Source organism: Athene cunicularia, assembly GCF_003259725.1.
Source record: "Athene cunicularia isolate RWA chromosome 1 unlocalized genomic scaffold, athCun1 chr1_part1, whole genome shotgun sequence".
NCBI classification, from domain to species: Eukaryota; Metazoa; Chordata; class Aves; order Strigiformes; family Strigidae; genus Athene; species Athene cunicularia.
The window spans coordinates 94,281,050-94,299,508 of NW_020799091.1; the positions used below are offsets into that span (position 1 = coordinate 94,281,050).

The 18,459-nt window shown below is 40.1% G+C and overlaps 1 protein-coding gene across 8 annotated transcripts in view; it reads right to left on the reverse strand.

Annotated features, from left to right (window-relative positions):
* Positions 1-979: 979 nt before the first annotated feature.
* The window catches only part of SLC37A1 (solute carrier family 37 member 1), a 38,445-nt gene continuing 20,965 nt past the window's right edge, over positions 980-18,459 (reverse strand). For all 8 annotated transcript variants that reach the window (XM_026851650.1, XM_026851633.1, XM_026851675.1 and 5 more), the window contains 10 exons: positions 16,350-16,481; positions 14,602-14,692; positions 13,093-13,155; positions 11,300-11,385; positions 10,608-10,656; positions 9,719-9,792; positions 8,177-8,255; positions 7,522-7,619; positions 4,051-4,103; positions 980-3,452 (listed from right to left, as the gene is read on the reverse strand). In XM_026851650.1, coding sequence (XP_026707451.1) covers positions 3,437-3,452; positions 4,051-4,103; positions 7,522-7,619; positions 8,177-8,255; positions 9,719-9,792; positions 10,608-10,656; positions 11,300-11,385; positions 13,093-13,155; positions 14,602-14,692; positions 16,350-16,481 — 741 coding nt within the window. In that variant the 3' untranslated portion in view covers positions 980-3,436. The remainder of the gene's footprint in view (positions 3,453-4,050; positions 4,104-7,521; positions 7,620-8,176; positions 8,256-9,718; positions 9,793-10,607; positions 10,657-11,299; positions 11,386-13,092; positions 13,156-14,601; positions 14,693-16,349; positions 16,482-18,459) is intronic.

Below are 18,459 nucleotides of genomic sequence, written 5' to 3' on the forward strand. Positions count from 1 at the left end.
GGCTCCAAATCAGGCACAACAGCAACTTGGATCTAAGCCTCCTGTCTTTTATAAGACACCCCAGCTATTATTTGCCTATTCCTGGGAGGCACTTTAGGCACATTTTGATCAGAAATTCTGTCCAAGACCCTCAGACACTTTCTTCTACCAAGAAATTGTTTTCCTTTCCAAGCAGTTTTTCTCAGTACATCTGTTGTTTGGACACTGCATCTCTGGTAGAGGCACACAAACCCCAAACATCATAACAGAATCGAGACAATAAATGTTCGAGCTCATTAGGGCTAGAGAGAAAAGATGAAGCTTTTCAATTTCAATTCCATATAAACTGAAGAGGAAGCAAAGCAGGCAACAAAAATGTCACCTTAAAACCATGCTGTAGGAGCTGGACTCAGCCCTTGACTCTGATGGGTGTCCTCATTCCCTAGTAGACCAAAATAAGTAAGCAGAATATACCCACTTGATGCAAGTGATTGGAAATACTGATGTTGTACAACTTACTATCCCACAAAATAAAAAAAACATGCTCAATTTGAGAAGGGCACTTTTTTTAAAACAAAAGGTGCCAATTTGTTCTAATGAACCTATTTCATTGCCCTCACAAGAGATAGGAGTGCTGTCCCAGCAGGGACTTTTATCTTTCCAACCAATAAATGGAGCATTTCTTCATGGAGATATAAAAGTTGAAGTAATCAGCATTTCTCATTTTAAAGTAGAATCTATTTTTATTCAACACAGGACAGTAAATGGATAAAATTCACAATAACCAGCATTAAAAACCAACACACAAACCCTGCAGTCATATTTAAATTTGGCTCTACCTACTGGTCACTTGCATTTGTACACACAAAATTTTGCATCAGTCTTGTTCATTTCCAGATTAACGGATATTGACACCGGATGCTAACAAAACACCGTTTATTCACAACTTGGGGGACCTTTAGGGCTGTTAAGAAAGAAAAGCAAATCTTTTATCTTTTTGTCCTACAAATTTGTAGCTGGGAGGAACTGAAATGCTGTACATTAGCAAGGAAGGAGGTATCGGCACAGTAAGAGTCTTAACTCCCACCTACAATTGATGGAAGGATTCATCTCAACACCTCCAACACTGTCATCCCATATCCGAGTCATTGCAGTGCAAAAGCTATTCAAATAAATAAATAAATAACAGCAGCAGCCCCAACAAGTAAAACATGTAAAACCCAAACCACTGTTACATATCTTTACAACGTGTAACTGTTAAATACAATTGAAAGCATTTTAACCTAAGACTTCAGCCCACAGGGAAAATTTGAGCGCAGTAGAGTTGAAATTACTTTGATAAGCTAGTATGTAGATCTGCATACCTTTTTTTGGGGATTGGCATCTTCAGCTAAAGAAGTCCTCCATCCTTCCCTCTTCACACAGCCATTGAAGTTGTGCCAATACAGCTGGTTTGGGGTTGCAATGTTATTTTTCCCCCCTGAGAGGCTAGATCAGTCCCGGGTCTGGCTAGCAGTCCCTCAGAGTTGGCCTGGTCGAGTGAGGGGCAGTGTGCCATGCCACCAGGATGGAAGTCCTTTCAAGTAACATTGCTGCAGAATTCTGTCACATTTAACTACAGCCTAAAGCCCATGCACAGCACAGATTTATGAAATCACATGTTGAGCATCACCACCGGTCTCAACAGGTTTACTCAAAATCTGTGAAGCTACCATTCAAGCTAGGTAACTGCAGGATCAGAGCCTATGTAGAGCATTCACTTGCAAAGATGTGGTACCTTCCTTAAGTCTCTGTGGGACTGAAGTCTCCCTTGTATCTCTGTTCAGCAAAACAGTTAAAAATGAACACATTTTTATACTGTTCCAAGCCAAGCATAAAGCATGTGCTGAATCAAACTCGTGAAATAACTCATCAAAGACCAAACAGTTACAGAACAGTCCTGGAAATTAAGTGTTGTGTCAGCACATGGAACACAACACCAACAGCTGATGAGACATTTCTCAATGTTTTGCAGGACTATTTTTGAGCGTGCTGTTTTGTCAACCAAGCGTAAAGACTACTGCATTGTTTCACAAAACTTAGAGCATAGTTCAGAACAAGACATATGCCTAGAGCTTTAATAAATACAGTTAAGAATAATACAGTTTATCTAGCCTTTGTAATCTAAGTATAAACACCTCATACAAAAAATTTCCTTTTCACTTTGTACATCTTTTAAAAAAAAAATCACAGATACATCTGTTTAACAAAGGAGAGAGCTGTACAAAGAAATTGTATGTTCTGAAGACATTAAACCGTCTATTTGCTGAGTAACACTAGTTACAGAAATTTCTCTTACAACCTACCACCTAGGCCATTTTTCTTTACTGATATATTGGTTCCAAATCTAAAATTCAGAGCCACTTGAAATTAGCCACTTCATTTCTGGTTATTAAGGTCTCGATCAGACAGTGACTTCCACTTGTACACACCAGCACCAAAATCAGGGAGTACCCAGAGATAACTGTGGCAGCAGGCACTAAAGAAGCTCATCTGTTCAATCCTGTAGTGCTCAAGTATGAAAACTCACAGTTCTCTGCCATCACAAAGGAACAACCTCTCCTTTCAACCCAGTTTAGTGGAGCAGCACAATTACATGACATTTGCACAACCAGCTTATAATGCCCTGAAAATCATCAGAGCCCCCCACTAGAAATCCTGACTCAACCTACTTTTTGTTGCTTAGGGACTCCTTTTTGGACTATCCTAAGTGAGGACTAACATCCATCCAGAGAGTCTGTGAAAACTGCTAACTGCAGTACGCTGCAGCAGTGAATTTCATTTCATTTCATTTCAATACCTACCAAAAGGCTGGATGTTGTTATTGGGATTAGAACTAGTACTGTAGACAAAACCTAGTAATGTGGTGAGGTTGTTATTGTCTGAGCAGCTTCAAAATACTAATAGCAGTGCATCTTAATAACCAGCTGGTATTATCCTCTATGAGGTGATGCCCTCCACGTGTGCAAGATGACGTAAGGGATACATAATTTGCTCACCGACACTGGGACATTTCACTGCTAGACTGTTATGATTTCAACCTTCTTCTACTCTAGCTTTGACTTGTTTTTGAAAAATACACAGTTTGGCATTTTAATTAAAAACATCCTATCAAAAGAAATAAAAAGGCACTTGGCATTTCTCTTTGGCTCAGTTGAGGCGCACTGCTAAAACCTTCCCACAGTTCCTGTCTCTTTATGTGATGAATAGTTGCCATCCTGAGGTACTTATTTATGTGCAAAGATAAGAGCTTCAGGGATTCACCAGTTGCATTTCTCACATCGCTTCCAGTAAACATGCAAAGTTCTTCATCAATCGGAATCTGTTACATACAGAATAACGCATTCCATGCGGTTTGTTTTCCAAGGAAGAGCTTTGATTGCTGATGCAGTCCTTATTCCAAATCTGGTCTCATAGCTCAGTGTTCCTTAAACCTGAGAAAGAACAGCAACCAGGCAGGAAAAGTTGAGGTGTGAGCCTTAACAGTCACTAACTTCAAAATGCAGGATCCATCCCTTGCCATGCATTTTTCTATTCTCTAGCCATTTCATTTGTCCAAAATTACAACAAAGGGGCTTAATTTAGATTTTGCATATGCAAGTGTAACCCCACTGATTCAATTCAGTGGATTTTTTTCTCAATTCAAAACACTATAATTCAGAGCCACCTTTTCCTTTAAGACGACCTTCAGGAAAAAGTTACATTTGAAACTATTAATAAACACAGAGCAAGCAACCAAGTAGCTTCTTATTCCCCACCTGCATGCTCCATGATGAAACCCAGGAAGATTACAGGTTTCAGGGAAAAATAAAATAAAATAAAATAAAAATCAAACTGTAGCCAAGAGACTGTGACAGAGATGTGTTTTCAGCTACTTTTCAAAATAAGACATGGACATACAGAAACCATGGACAGAAATGGACATACAGAAACCTTAACACGTTCAGTCCACATCTAGGTATTACAGGGCAAAATCTCAGTAACATGTTTTTAAACGGTTATTAAAGAGCAACAGCTATGCTTAACACTTACAGGGAATGATCTGCATTACACCGAAGTTCCTTCTGAATAAGACGGAGTAAGAACTGTAAAAACAGTCACAGTAGCTGTGTTACTATCTACACAGATACACAAATAAAGTAAGTGTCAGGATAAGGTGTTCACTGCTATTTGAGGAGTTCCTCATTTGAAACATTACTCTGTTGAATTCAGTTGAACTCAGTTTAAAAAGGTAAAAATTGAAAGATTTACAGATGCCCAGTCAATGTTTGGAAGAGGAGTTTTCATAATAAATAGATAAGAGGAGGAAAATAATTTTATTTTTGCAACCAAGACATTAATTCTTTGTACAAACCAGAATGGCTTTCTGGTTACTTTACCAGCAGAGGGAACCCAAGACTTCAAGAAAATATGGCAGATAGAAATTTTGGAGCATAAACGTACTTTAGCTGCTATTCTGAAAAACAGCTGTGTGTGTGAAAAAGCTTTAATCACACAATTAGTCAAGATGAGTAAAGTCAGTCATGTTTACTTGGCTGTGTGGGATTAAGACTTTCAAGTGCACTTTAAAAAGGTGTACTAAGATAGTGTCCATGAAAATAATTTTACAAATAAAATTTGATGATTCCCAAGTATATTAAAGACAATTAAAACTGCCAGAGTTCCCACTGTTACACGTTTCTTTATCACGAGAGTGTCACTGTTATAAATGGAAGTTTCTTCATTATTATAAGTACTGGTGTTTTAAGAAGTTAAACCTAACATTTTAGAGGTATGAGACTGGCCAAGAATGACAGAACTGAATATCATGTAAGAGGCTAAAGGCCCTCCAGATATCTTTGAAGAAGTAACATTTGAACACTGGCATCTATACGCCATACTTCAAAGAACAGGAAAAGCAGATCAAAATGTTACAAAAACTAGGGTTTATTACAACAGCACAAAGTTAATCCTCCCCAAACCAGAACTTTACGAAAGCATTTTAACTGATGCTGCAAAGAAATGTGAGGTTTTTTCATTTGGTTTTAATAAATAACTATAAAAGAAAAAAAGCAGAGCTTTAAGTCTACTTGGGAAAACTATGACAATCTCCTAAACCTCACTCTGCAGCATGGAATACCTAATACTGAAAACATCACAGATCAGGATTTATAGAGCTGCTGACTACCAGTGTGTAACATACTTCAACTATTAACTTACCCAATCAATTTACTTAATTTCCAGAGATTTCACATCTTAAATGTGGAAAAACTGACTTTCAAATTTTAGGTTTAACTTGAATTTAGGAAAAAAGCCTCAACGGTAACTCAAAGCAAGACTTTCTGCTCTTCTTCCATCAGGGAAGAGTGGTCTGACACAGTCAGCATTAGCTCCTCTGCAGGAGCACAGAGGTCAGTGCAATACAGTGCAGGCACAAGACTCTGGGCACAGCCAGTACAGAGGAAGAAGTGTTTCACAGTCACCCTGCCCTTTCATAAGCACTTCCACCAAGGCTGCTAAAGGAAAGGATAAGCAGGTGACACTTCAGGACAACTCTGAAGTAGTCATAGTAGCATTCTGCTCTGCTGGAGAACAAAGCTGGTACAGATGCCTGCCAGGAATATCTATGGCAAATGCAAAACCATAACCTACAGGCTATTCTACAGGTGGGTGCAGCAAGACTCGCCTTGCCTCATCTTTAGCAAGGCCTTTGACACAGTTTCCCACAGCATTCTCCTAGCAAAACTGACTGCTTGTGGCTTAGATGGTCACACACTTTGCTTGGTAAAAACTGTCTGGATGGCCGGGCTCAAAGAGTTGTGGTGAATGGAGTTAAATCCAGCTGGCGGCCAGTCACGAGTGGTGTCCCCCAGGGCTTGGTGTTGGGGCCGCTCCTGTTTAACATCTCATTGATGATCTAGACGAGGGGATCGAGTGAACCCTCAGTCAGTTTGCAGATGACACCAGGTGAGTGGGAGTGTTGATGTGCTCGAGGGCAGGGAGGCTCTGCAGAGAGACCTGGACAGGCTGGAGCCGTGGGCTGAGGCCAACTGGAGGAGTTTCAATAAGGCCAAATGCCGGGGGCTGCCCTTGGGCCACAACAACCCCCAGCAGAGCTACAGGCTTGGGGAGGAGTGGCTGGAGAGCTGCCAGTCAGAGAGGGACCTGGGGGTGTTGATTGACAGCTGGCTGAACAGGAGCCAGCAGTGTGCCCAGGGGGCCAAGAAGGCCAATGGCATCCTGGCTTGTGTCAGCAATAGCGTGGCCAGCAGGGACAGGGAAGGGATCTGACCCCTGTACTCGGCACTGGTGAGGCCGCACCTCGATTCCTGTGTTCAGTTTTGGGCCCCTCACTACAAAAAGGACATTGAATGACTCGAGCGTGTCCAGAAGGGCAACGAAGCTGGTGAAGGGTCTGGAGCACAGGTTGTACAGGGAGCGGCTGAGGGAACTGGAGGTGTTTAGTCTGGAGAAGAGGAGGCTGAGGGGAGACCTCATCGCCCTCTACAGCTCCCTGAAAGGAGGTTCCAGAGCTGGGGATGAGCCTCTTTAACCAAGTAATAAGTGACAGGACAAGAGGGAATGGCCTCAAGTTGTACCAGGGAAGGTTTAGACTAGATGTCAGGAAGCATTTCTTTCCAGAAGGGGTTGTTGGGCGTTAGAATGGGCTGCCCAGGGAGGTGGTGGAGTCCCCATCCCTGGAGGTGTTTAAGAGTTGGGTTGACATAGCACTGAGGGATCTGGTGTAGTTGGGAACTGTCAGTGTGAGGTTAATGGTTGGACTGGATGATCTTCAAGGTATTTTCCAACCCAGATGATTCTGTGATCTTGTGTCTTCTCTGGTCTTTAAAAGCAAAGCAGAGCAAGTCAGAAGTAAAAAAAAACCCACCACCTTTTCAGATCTTCCTACCAATCGTACAGGGTCTCAGATAGGAGAAAAAAGGAGAATGAGATGTACTTTGTACCAAGCCACCACATGTGTGTTGCACTCCTTTTCCCTAAACATCTGCTCCCGGTTGCTGTCAAAAGGTAGGATGCCAGTTTTTCAGCTAACCTAGTACAGCAGTTTTAGTCCATCCGGAGAATGTGATGTATTAACTTTCAACAGCTTCATTATCGCGGCGGTTTTGGTGATGCAGCAATGTAGCAGAACATTTGTTACTGCTTCACTAAACTGGTTTTAAAGAAAACAGAAGTAATTCTTCAGTGAGGGGAATCTGAGGCATCTTCTAGGTCTACATATGAAGGTTTACTTACAATTATGCCTGCTGCAATCTGCTCAGCCAGTAATTAACAGATGTGTATTTACTCAGGAATTGAAGTGCATCAGAACTAATCTGCACTTCTGATTAAAATTAAATGAGAATTTCAAAATGAGCAAATATGCTGTTTAATTGCAAATTTCCTACACAACTGAAGTTTCTTATAAGATGGAGTACTGAAATTGCAAAAGGAAAATTTGCATTTTAAGATCGTTTAGCACAAAAGAAATACACAGAAACTAAATAGTATTTTTAGACTTACTAGCAAGGCACATGCATCTGCCACCATGAGCATGTAAAACACGTTGTTCCAACCAGATGGGGAAATAAGACCAGCTAAGAGAGGCCCCAAAGCCGCACCTAAAATGTAATATTGGTATTGTCAAAATGATGCAATGTAAGATTTATTATGCCAAAGGAGTTATTCTGAGTTAGAATATCAGCTTCTCCACCTAGTATTACCTTATGTATTAAAAGGTCCCAGAAAGTGCAAAACCATACTGGTACAGTGCAAGCCAGTGGGAAACCTAACACAGGGAAAGCTGGAAGACTAGACATTTCAGAAATGCCTGCCTCTGGCTCAACAAAATGCCCATCCATTATTAAGCTGAATCCTACTCAGTTTTCCCTTATGCATACCAGCGTGGAAGGCATGGACAAAATATCCCTGATCTCAGAAACAGCCCAATGTCATCTGCTTTTGCTGTCTGTGCCCAGCATCAGTCTACTACCCTCATTCTTCCTCCCTCAGATGTGATACCCGCTAGAGAGATTTAACACTAATTTTGCTCTACTTCCCATTCTCAAAGCTGTACTGAGTCCTGGCAAAATGCGAACTGGACGGAGCCTAGTTTCTCAAAGATCCTTTGTTTTAACCTACCACAGCTAAGGCAGGCTACCTTACATCTCTGGCTTACCTACAGATCCTGTTCCATCGATGATTGCTGTCACTGTGGACAAGGCTCTTGCATTCCCTTTCAGGCTTTTATGGGTACCCTAAAGTGACAAAGACTGCTTAGAACCATCCTGAGATGAACTCCGAGAAAGTCCTTACAACATCATCTAGCTCACATCCATCCACATTAGATGTACATTGTGAAGATGCCTTAAATATCCTAGCTCAGACCCTTTTATCACTACTTAAAGAAGCCTTCTACCCCATCTACAGTGTTCTCCTTTATTAAATCATTGTATTTAAATCAAGAAGCTTTCTGCTCTGTACATTATGAGTTCAAGCAACAAGGACTGTACAGCTTTGAATTATGCTGCAAAGCTTTTTCCATGGCCATCTTTTCCCCTGCTAAAAAAAAAAAAAAAAAAAAAAAAAAAAAAAAAAGATCACTGCTGTGACAGCAATACTAAAGTACCAGAATAATTATGGATATATACTGAAATGCTAATTCAGAGAATTCTTGAGTCAAAAGAAGCTGCTCAGTCCCAATTCTAGAAGCCAGGTCTTCTGAACAAAACAAGTGATAAAAGGAGTGAGTTAGTAGAAAGAAAGAAACTGAATAGTTCAGAGAACTGTTTTTAAGATACAGACAGACAGTCCTTTATCTCCAGTACACTGAGAAGGATCCAGTTAGGTAATCAGCAGTTTACATTTGCTTGTGTTAGATGTTTGATTGTTGACATCTGAGGAACTGGATGGCAGTTTCAACCCTCTTCCCAAGGGCCAGGTGGGAATCTTGTGATGTCAGGCCCCACTTCCTAACTAGCAGCCCCTTTAATGAGGCTAAGGATAAAATAGGCAATGCATGATGGTCACCTTTGTCTTGCCAAGACCTCCAGGCCAAGAATAGGGCTCCAGAGGATGTTTGGAGACTTCCATCCTGATCTTTTTCCTATATTTAGAGCATTTGTTTTTAGGGGATTTTGGCTTCTTGCTTGGTACCCTAAGGAACCACTTTGAAATCAACCTTCTTTGAAAGCAACCTTCCAAAGCCTACCTAAAAGGTCAATGTTTTCACATGGCATTTATGACTTGTCTGACCTGATCCAGCTGGAAGCGCTGGCAACCAGAGTAACTGTAGAAAAAAGGGCACAGGGTAGCATGGACAAAAGTAAAGGTATGTGCCAGGTATAACTTTCCACACTGATGGGAATTAAGTCTTCAGCTCATCTCACCCAGATACAGCTCCTCCCTTCATTTAAAGACACAAAGTATAAAAAGAAGAGAAAGCACCTGTACACTTTGCATTCAACCTTCACATTTACTTTGGGTTGTCATCTACATGATTTGGTCTGTTTTATTAGCAGGCAAGAGTAATTTAGAAGCTTTGCACAAGCACGACACTCATTCATACAAATACACGATCTCTAAAACAATCTCAATGGCGGAGTTCAGCACTGCCTATCCAGCTCCTTATCCCTTTACTTTAGGACAATGAAGTCCCTTCACTGACAACCCTACACAAATCAAAGGGCTACATTGGAAGCAGAGGGGAAGCCAAACTCACCAAGTCGGCAGAGACAGCAGTGGTGATCAGTGCATAAGGGCCATTCACCAGGGCACCACTGATAAGCAGCATCACTGTTTCAAGTTGACAAAAATGGAAAATTTGAGTTGCCTGGAAGACTGTTAACTGTATCAACAGGAGACACCATAGCCTATGCTTCTCAAATGTTTTAATCCCAAATTGGGTCCCCTGACTCCATTACAAAGTTGAGAAAGGAGGAAAAGCAACATACATTCCTATCACCCTTCAGTGGTTACTCCACAATGTGAACTCACAAATATAACAGGAGATGGGACTGAGTCAAAAGGCACTTCCCAGCGCCTTTATTGATCCTGGTAGGTCAGAGAAAGGGGAAAATCTGACCAAACTGACCCTAAGAGCAGGAGATATGCACAGGATCCACCCATAAGCCCTTTCTCTGCTGATACAGCAAAGGACCAGAGGGCCCTACAACTTAACAAGATCTTTAGGTAGGTGAGACACTACTGTCAGCACTTGTATTTCAACTTCTCTTTTGAGGTAACCAGTAAAAAGCCGCAAATGAATTCAGCCTGTACAAGTAAAGTCAACGTTGCTGTCAAAAGTACTACAAGTATTCTTTAAACACCTCTGACATCTGACACAGGGAATACAATAAAGCCTGTACTGACGCAAAAGCTTGAGAAAGAAGACTAATGGTATTAACTAAATCACTTTTTTTCATGCCACCCTTTACTGACTTCCTCGCCTCCCCTTCCTTACCCTGTAAAAAGTCTGCAAGACAAAGTCTAGGGAATTTGATTCCATACTTAAAAACCAAATTTTTTAAAATTTGAAAAAAGGATAGAGAATCAAATAATCATAAATTAAAAGTTCACAGAAAGCCAGAGAGTAATTTAAAGATACTCACCTACAGTAGCCTCAAGGCCCATTTTACTGACTGCAGAGAACATGTACAACTGTAAAGATGAAAAAACCAAACATGCTGAATACCAACATATGGACTAATCCTAGGTTCCCCATTTTCCCCTTATTAACTACAAAGTTTTTTAGTTAGTATTATGTGAAAGCTAGTTCTAGGTTTTACTAAACCATTTTAGACCACAGCAGAATGATTTTTTGACTGGACACAGGAAGGAGATAAGGGGTATGCTCCTATTTCCCAGTATGTTCTTTCAGAAGAAAGGGCTGTGTTATGAGACCACTCAACTTTGAACTCTCAAACTGCCAGCTTCAACCCAGGACAGAATACTGTTCACGAAAGAATTAAAGAAAAATGCATCTCATATGTCCAACTGACAGTTTTTCAACAGTTATAGCACAGAAATTTTAGCCTTTTCGCAGCTAAAATTCTGGCTAAGAACTGAACATCAAATTTTACAAGAGTGATTATCTCCCTGTATAATCCTATAACAAGCAATACATTAGAGTTATTTGCTTGTTTAGTAAAGGCAGCCCCATGCTCACATGCTCAACTTCTCACGCCAGCTTTAACCTAGCCTGAACTCTTTATATCCAAGTTAGAAGATGCTGTCTGCAGAACTTCCCAAGGAATGCTGTCAAAGTCTCAGCCACAGCTGTAAGAGAAGGGCAAACTCTTACTGTGGGTGCTGCAAGCAATAACATCATTCCGCAGGTTGATGCCCTCTTCTCCAGCCTGTCTGAAATCAGGCCTGCCAAAATTCCACCTGAAAGAAGAGTGATGTGTGAGCAAAACACTGTGCATGTTTTACACAAAAGACATCAGTTATACTTAATGAAACCCAACCCAGATTAAAATGATACAACTTTCAATGCAGTTATACACAGCAGCACAGAGCATGAGACTGACATCATCATTTACATTTAGCAATTTCCTTATTAACCCAACTAGTGCTGACTGAGAAGATAACAGAAGCAGACAGTTGTTCTTCCTCATTGTTTATTCCAACAAAATATCCAACATGACCGGGGTGGAGGTGGGATAGGGATGACAGAAATATTTAGAAATCATTGCTCTACTGCTTTTGAATGTGATCTTTTCACCAGGTGCCACATGGCCCCACTGCTGGCATTCTGGAATCCAGCTGTGCCCAGCTACTCACTGGTCTCAATTCCTCAGATGCAACAGTAATCTCGGCTCTTGAATGCTCTGTCCATGTTGCACTGCAACCAGGGGAAATTGGCTGCTCTAGATCTTGGGGCAAATGAAATATTTGGTTTTATCTCCAGGTAGTCACTCCGGACTCTTTAATTTTCCCTACTTCCTGTGTTTGCCAATGACTGTACACAGAAGTATTAATCCGAGTCTGTGGTGGAGGGGGCTGGAAGGCCCAAGGGAAGGAGCTGCCAAAATGATATAAAATGAACTTGGTACAGGGGGAAGAACAGGAAGCTCTGTAGATTCTCCAGATTCCTAAGTATTGCTGGGCCTGCTACTCCCTTCCCAGCTGCCCATCTCCAAAGTGCTCATATCCCACTTGAATTTAAACATAAATGCCAAAGGTCCAAGCAGCACCGGCACACTATTCCATAGTGGAATAAGATATCGCTGAAAGCAGTCGCCCACATCTCTAAGGTACTACTGACTCTGGCTTCTAGCTATCTGGGATGAAAATAAGCAGTAAGAAATGGCCGCAGCCACATCTAGCACAAGGATAGAACAGTAACTGCAACACACCTTGACACTGCACCTTGAACTACGAGGGTCTACATAGCCCTTGATCCAGTGAAACTTCTCCATCATGAGCATCATTGTCCAATAGAGGGATTATTTCCATAAGGGAACTGGGGGAGGAGAAGAGGGGATGGGGTGTGTGTGTGTGTGTGTGTGTGTGTGTGTGTGTGTGTGTGTGTGAAATCAGCTGGGCATCAAGGCGATGATTGTTTTTTATTGTGAGCTATACTGTCTGCACTGGCTTAAGAATTTAATTATTCCATCGTCACCTCTCATCCTTATTGTTATTACAATCTTTCAATTTTGTCATATACAGTTATTCAAAAAGAAAATATCAAGAAAAAAAATGCGACACACCTGTGGCCATTCGGCTCTGTGCCTACAAAAAAAAATATACAACTATACAGGCTGGGATAATTCTGTTATGCTAGAGCGACAAAAGGAAGACATTTTGCCAGGTGGCATGACCAAGATGCACAGGCTAGAGCTGATGGAGCTAAAAGATTCCATAATACTTGGCTCTTATAATCTGTGCTGGACAATATCACTGGCTGTGAGTTGTTTAAGATATTTTGCTAGGTTTTCAACAACCCACCCAGCTCTCAACTTAGTATCTTTACTGACACTCTCCTTCAGTGAACATAAGGCACAAGGATTAATAATATATATAAACTGTGCATACCAAAGCTTTTCCTGAACTGGTCCAATTAAGGATGAAATATTAATATATAAAACTTACCAAAGATTCCCCCCACATCAAACAGTGTAGAAAGGTCTCCAGCTCTTTTGGCATCAAGATGCTCTAGCCACAGAAGAAAAGCATTTGTCTCATTTTCAGACTACAAAACAGAAATCTCAATAATCTTGTTATGCTAGGCTAAAGGCATCTTATGGCAGCATTGTTTGTTCACAGGAATAAGCTACCATAAGCTGTCATTGTATATGATAAAGAAGAATGTATCTTAACTGGGTATTCAGGGATACAGTCTTTTGAATGCAATTACATTCACAGCAGGACATTTTACCACTTTAACTACAGATGCAGTCCAAGCAACAGAACTGTTGACTGTTAAGTTTGGACTAATGATACTCCCTCTGTGAATAGCCACAGATTCATAAACAGTTAACAAATGCTTGTGAGGCTCTTTACTCTAAAAGCATGATTAGTGCACACTTGGATCACTCACAGAGCTTCACCCTGGAGGCCTCCATCACATGACCATTAATATTCATCATTAAATTACATTGGCATAAAATGCACCATACAGTTCATGGGCACTATGGCGAGACAGTGATTTCCTTAACCCCACTGTTTGCACATATTTACATTTAGCTCAACGTAGCGACTGATATGCTACAGGGTCAGATCTCCAAAAGTACCTCAGGAAGTCAGGCAACCCAGTCCCATTGTGGCAAGTGTGAAGTTTCAAAAGCAGCAGAGTTTCTAAACCCCTTTGGTATTTTTTAAAATATCTGAAATACATCTGCAAGAGCAGTATGTGCTAAAACAGTGGGGTCAGTGGCATTACCATAACCTCACCAACATCTGCCACAGCACAGACGGCAGTACTGTCGTAAATAACATTAACCTTTCTATTAAAAGCCTGCTGCTTTCAAGTGACCCAGTCCTGCAGTAACACTCTTTTTTCTGAGTACACACACAACAGCCTTTAGCTATAGGATTTGCAGCTCTACGTGTTTTCATAAGGTGTTCATCCCATCTCTCTGCTGGTTGTCACTGCCATACTTGTCCAGCACAGCTTGTTAGCTGGGGATTTAAAGATCACATCATGGCTCACAAGAACATGAATTTCTCTGGCTAGGGAGAACGCCTTTCTCTGCACTCTACAGCAGAAAACAAAAAAGCAGTACTGAAGAGATAAAAAAGCTCATTTAGATTTTTTTATATGTTTTAATAAGGCACTTCAATCATGTAAAAACATTATGAGAAATTAAACCTTTTTGATTGGTTTGCAAGAGACAAAGACACAGCACTGATGCTTGGAATTGTTGAAGAGAAGCCAGATTCTTTTTTTGTTTGCTTGTTTTGAAAACACCCTCTCATAATACTAAATTCATAAAACTGGGAAATATGTTAATTGATGACTCACAACTTTCCTGCTACTGTATCAAAGCTAGCTTATTTTAAAAGTTTATGTTTATTTTCTTATCTTCTTATTTATTTCAAGCTCTTATTTACAGACACTTTGCAGTCGTAATTCTGTATCCTCATTATTGTGATACTTACCTACATTTGTGATATAGAGGGGAAGCCAGAAGAGGAAAGTATAGCTCACCAGCTTTGCAAACAGAAGGCAAAGGGAGAACTCTATGACTCCCTGAGAGAATAAAGAAAATACAAAGTTAGTATATTGATGGAGGCTGCTATTTGCTTTCAAAGACCATTATGAAAATGGTTTCTAAGAAGCATTTAAGCTGTTCTTTTTCTCTCAAGAATTCCCAAGAAGAATTCCCAATTCTTCCCCTGAAAGCACAAAGCTTGTAATCAGAGCAGACTGTGGTATTTTACTTACATGTTTTCTCTTCTCTTAATTGTACTGACTTGACAGAAGAGAGAACGCTAGAATGAACAGGAAGGATTTGATACTGTTTGGGACACCAGCATCATCTATTTTCCTCATGTAAAGAGGTTTTTAATAGCATTACAGCAGATTTGGAGTGTATTTCAGAGGGACTAGCATATTTTTATGTTCTTTAGATCCTTCCTTCAAGATGGGCCTTACTGTTTAACTCTTTACAAAAGCTGGTTAACCAGTATGACACAGTTCAAGCCTGCACGTTGAGGCCTGTAACAGTTAGTGATAAGAGAAGCATTCCATTATACTTTATATGGTCAAGTTGTGTATACCTGGAAATCTCAAAGGAGGAAATATTAAATTCTTTTACCAAACAATGTTTAACTTTGTATTTAACAAGGGTTGAGTGATTAAAATGTACAGAGAAGATATCCTGACCTTGAGAATAGATACATCCTGGCAGAAATGCTCAAACAAGGCAGATAAGAAAGAAAAGCTAGACAACAGAGTTGGGAAATATCCAAGGAGAAGAAATTGTCCTCAAAATACTCATGACCATAAAAGGGAAAAAGAAGGAGGAGGCTAACTCCTCAAATGACCACTGATGACCAGCTGAGACTCCTGTGCATGCGTAGTGTAGTTTTGCAACACCAGCGTTATGTAAATGTAGTAAATAGGCAGAAAGGCCGAAACTTACCGGAAAAAGTATGAAGATTCATGTCTTTAAGGCACATAAAAGATTAACTTTTGTTTTAGCGCGTGCATGTTAGGTGGAATGATCCCCCGTGCATCCAGCGCTGCAATAAAGAATGCCTGCTTTCTAAAACTCCAGGATGAGTCTTACAGTTCCTCTGCTGGCTTTTACGGTAACGAGAGGACAATCAAGGATGATAGTCGCTGATCTAAAGGAAACTTCCTTTCCCTTCACCAGCAGTCCAAATGTTTAGGCTGTCTGAAACTTCTCAATATAAACCACACAAGAGGTTTTAAAATTAAAGCTTTAAAAAATAATGTTGACAAGTCTAAAAGGGAAGCCATGGAAGGAAGTTCTGATGCAGAGAAGTGCTTATAGACTCAGCCTGCTATTCCGTCTTTAATACACATGTGCCATTAACTAAGACCAGTAAACTTTTACATTATAGACTACTCAAGTACTAGTTATAATGAGGTGAAAAAAAAAACCCAGTTATATGGGTACTGGAGCCTAGATGCTTGTAGTTTCTAAGATGCAACCAGTGAGCTTATACCATCTGCTTATTGGGAAGAGTATTCTTGTATTGATTTTGACTTCTCTGAGAGGAGCACACCTTATCTTCTGTACCTACATACACCAGTATTGCCCATCAAAACCTGTGATGCAAAGTTAGTCATCTACCACTCCCATCTAGAATTTTATGTAACTGAATTGAGGCAAAACTTAATTTTTAGAGGAACAGGAAAGAACAGTGCATGTACTCACAGGTATTCGCAAGGCCCCAAGGAAGCTGATAGCTGATGTCCCATGTCTACCTTCCCCAGTGACCACAACACTGGAGTTCAGTGACACGCTGCAATTTTCACTGTCAGTAAGCAAATTCTGCATCTCTGAATCCTGCAGTTTTCCCCAGCAACACCATATGAAAAACAAAGGAAGAATGCATCAAAACATGTATGCAGGAATCAAATAATTCCAAAATATATATTTTTTTTAAAGTTATCTATTTTATCACAGAAAGTTACAGCTTTTAATCTCTTGATTTGGATATACAGAGTATATGGAGAGAGTACAGAGTATATAATACAGAATATCAGGTGAAACAAGCCTGGATATTTATGTCTTAGTGCATACACTTTAGTATGGAATCAAATTTCTGTTCCACTGTGACACAAATTCAAGTTGCAAAAAAGGCATATTTTTTTTATATATATATATATATACATACACACGCACACCCACCCCATTTAACGGAATAAAATAATTCCCAGTCTTCCCTTATCCCACTATGTAAATGTGGTCTAATTAAAACTGACAATCTACTGAGTACACCACATTTCTGTATAGAAACATGTATTATCTTCCTTCTGTACAAACATTAAATCCACTTTTCAGAATCATTAACATCATCTTACTCACTGATTTAAATACAAGCTAACATTCCATGAATTATGGATACTAAGTGCTTTATGTTAAGCAATCACTTATTTTTTCATGTCTGTTTCATTTGAGCATTGCAATCCACAAATTATAAAAGCCTGGAATTTACCAATGTTACCCAAGTTGTGAATTCTGAGTTATTTTCTAGCGCTAAGAAGGATTTTACTCTAATAATTCCACTGGCTGCTAAAAATACTTGCGAAGTAAGTTATCACTCAACAAGAACAAGCCATCCCAGTCTAGCCATGAGGATATCTTGTTATTTTTATCTATCCACCACACTGAAGTGAACTCTCAGAATACAACTAGAAATTTACATCTTACAGCTGTACACAGAAAAACAAATTCCAGGCATAAATAACCCTTAGTACTTCTTTTCCAACTCAGAAAAAGGACGGGATGTAGCTATCCTCACCTTCACATGCTCGCTGAGAAGCTTACCTAGCTGTGTACTTTTACTAACTATGGATGTATTGTACATACTGTCTTCTTCCTCCTAATTCTTGTGCATTTGAATAAAGCCTTAGCGAAGAATTAAGCCTCAAATATATATTTGGCTGTAGGTTAGTAAGGATAACTACTGGAAATCAAATAGCCTGCTGTTTTATAACAAAGATGAAAACTTTCTGATTAATATTTGGTAGCTGATGGAGGAAGAAGGAACAAAAATAAAAATCACTCTGTGATTCTAAATAAATTCTGTTTTTAAAGAACTTCATTTAGGAGAAGACACTAGGGAAACTTTTGGACATCTGAGGGCACAGCATAATTTTAGAAGCTACCATGCAGCATCCAAAAATGTTTGTACAGGACTGGTAGACAGGATGCAGGATTTACAGGAGACCCTGTACCCTGATGAAGCACTAACTAGAAGACAGGAAAAAAAATCTAGGGACTTCTGACATGGTACTGTAAACCTATGTTATCATAATCATAAGAATCTATCTTCTGAATTAGTGGAGCAACTTCAAAATGAACTATTTTAACAGTAGCAATTCAAACTATCCACCATTAACACAGAAAAAGAGGAAGGGCGGGGGGGAGAGAGAAGGAAAAAAAAAGAAGTTTCCCACTGGATTCAATGGAAGACACTTCTGAGTGTATTAAGTGAGTACCTCCTGCACACTTTGCACAGCGAACTTAGCCAGGACTGTCTGAGATAAAGCTGGTCATTTCTAAGACAGGTAGCCCTAAGCCTATTTAAGAAGAGTGGGTTAAATATTGAAGTGGAAGTTATCAGAGTCCAAACAACTTATTTTAGCAACCCATGCTGGAAACTTTTACTGACAATATGCATTTTTTATGCTGCACATAGCTAAATGATGAATAAACCCAACAGTTTGTACGTGGCAGAGATAACATTGTTCAGCCTTGCCAGCTTGTCATAGAGTGTCATTGGGTATATGGCACACTCTTGATCTCTGGGAAGGATTCA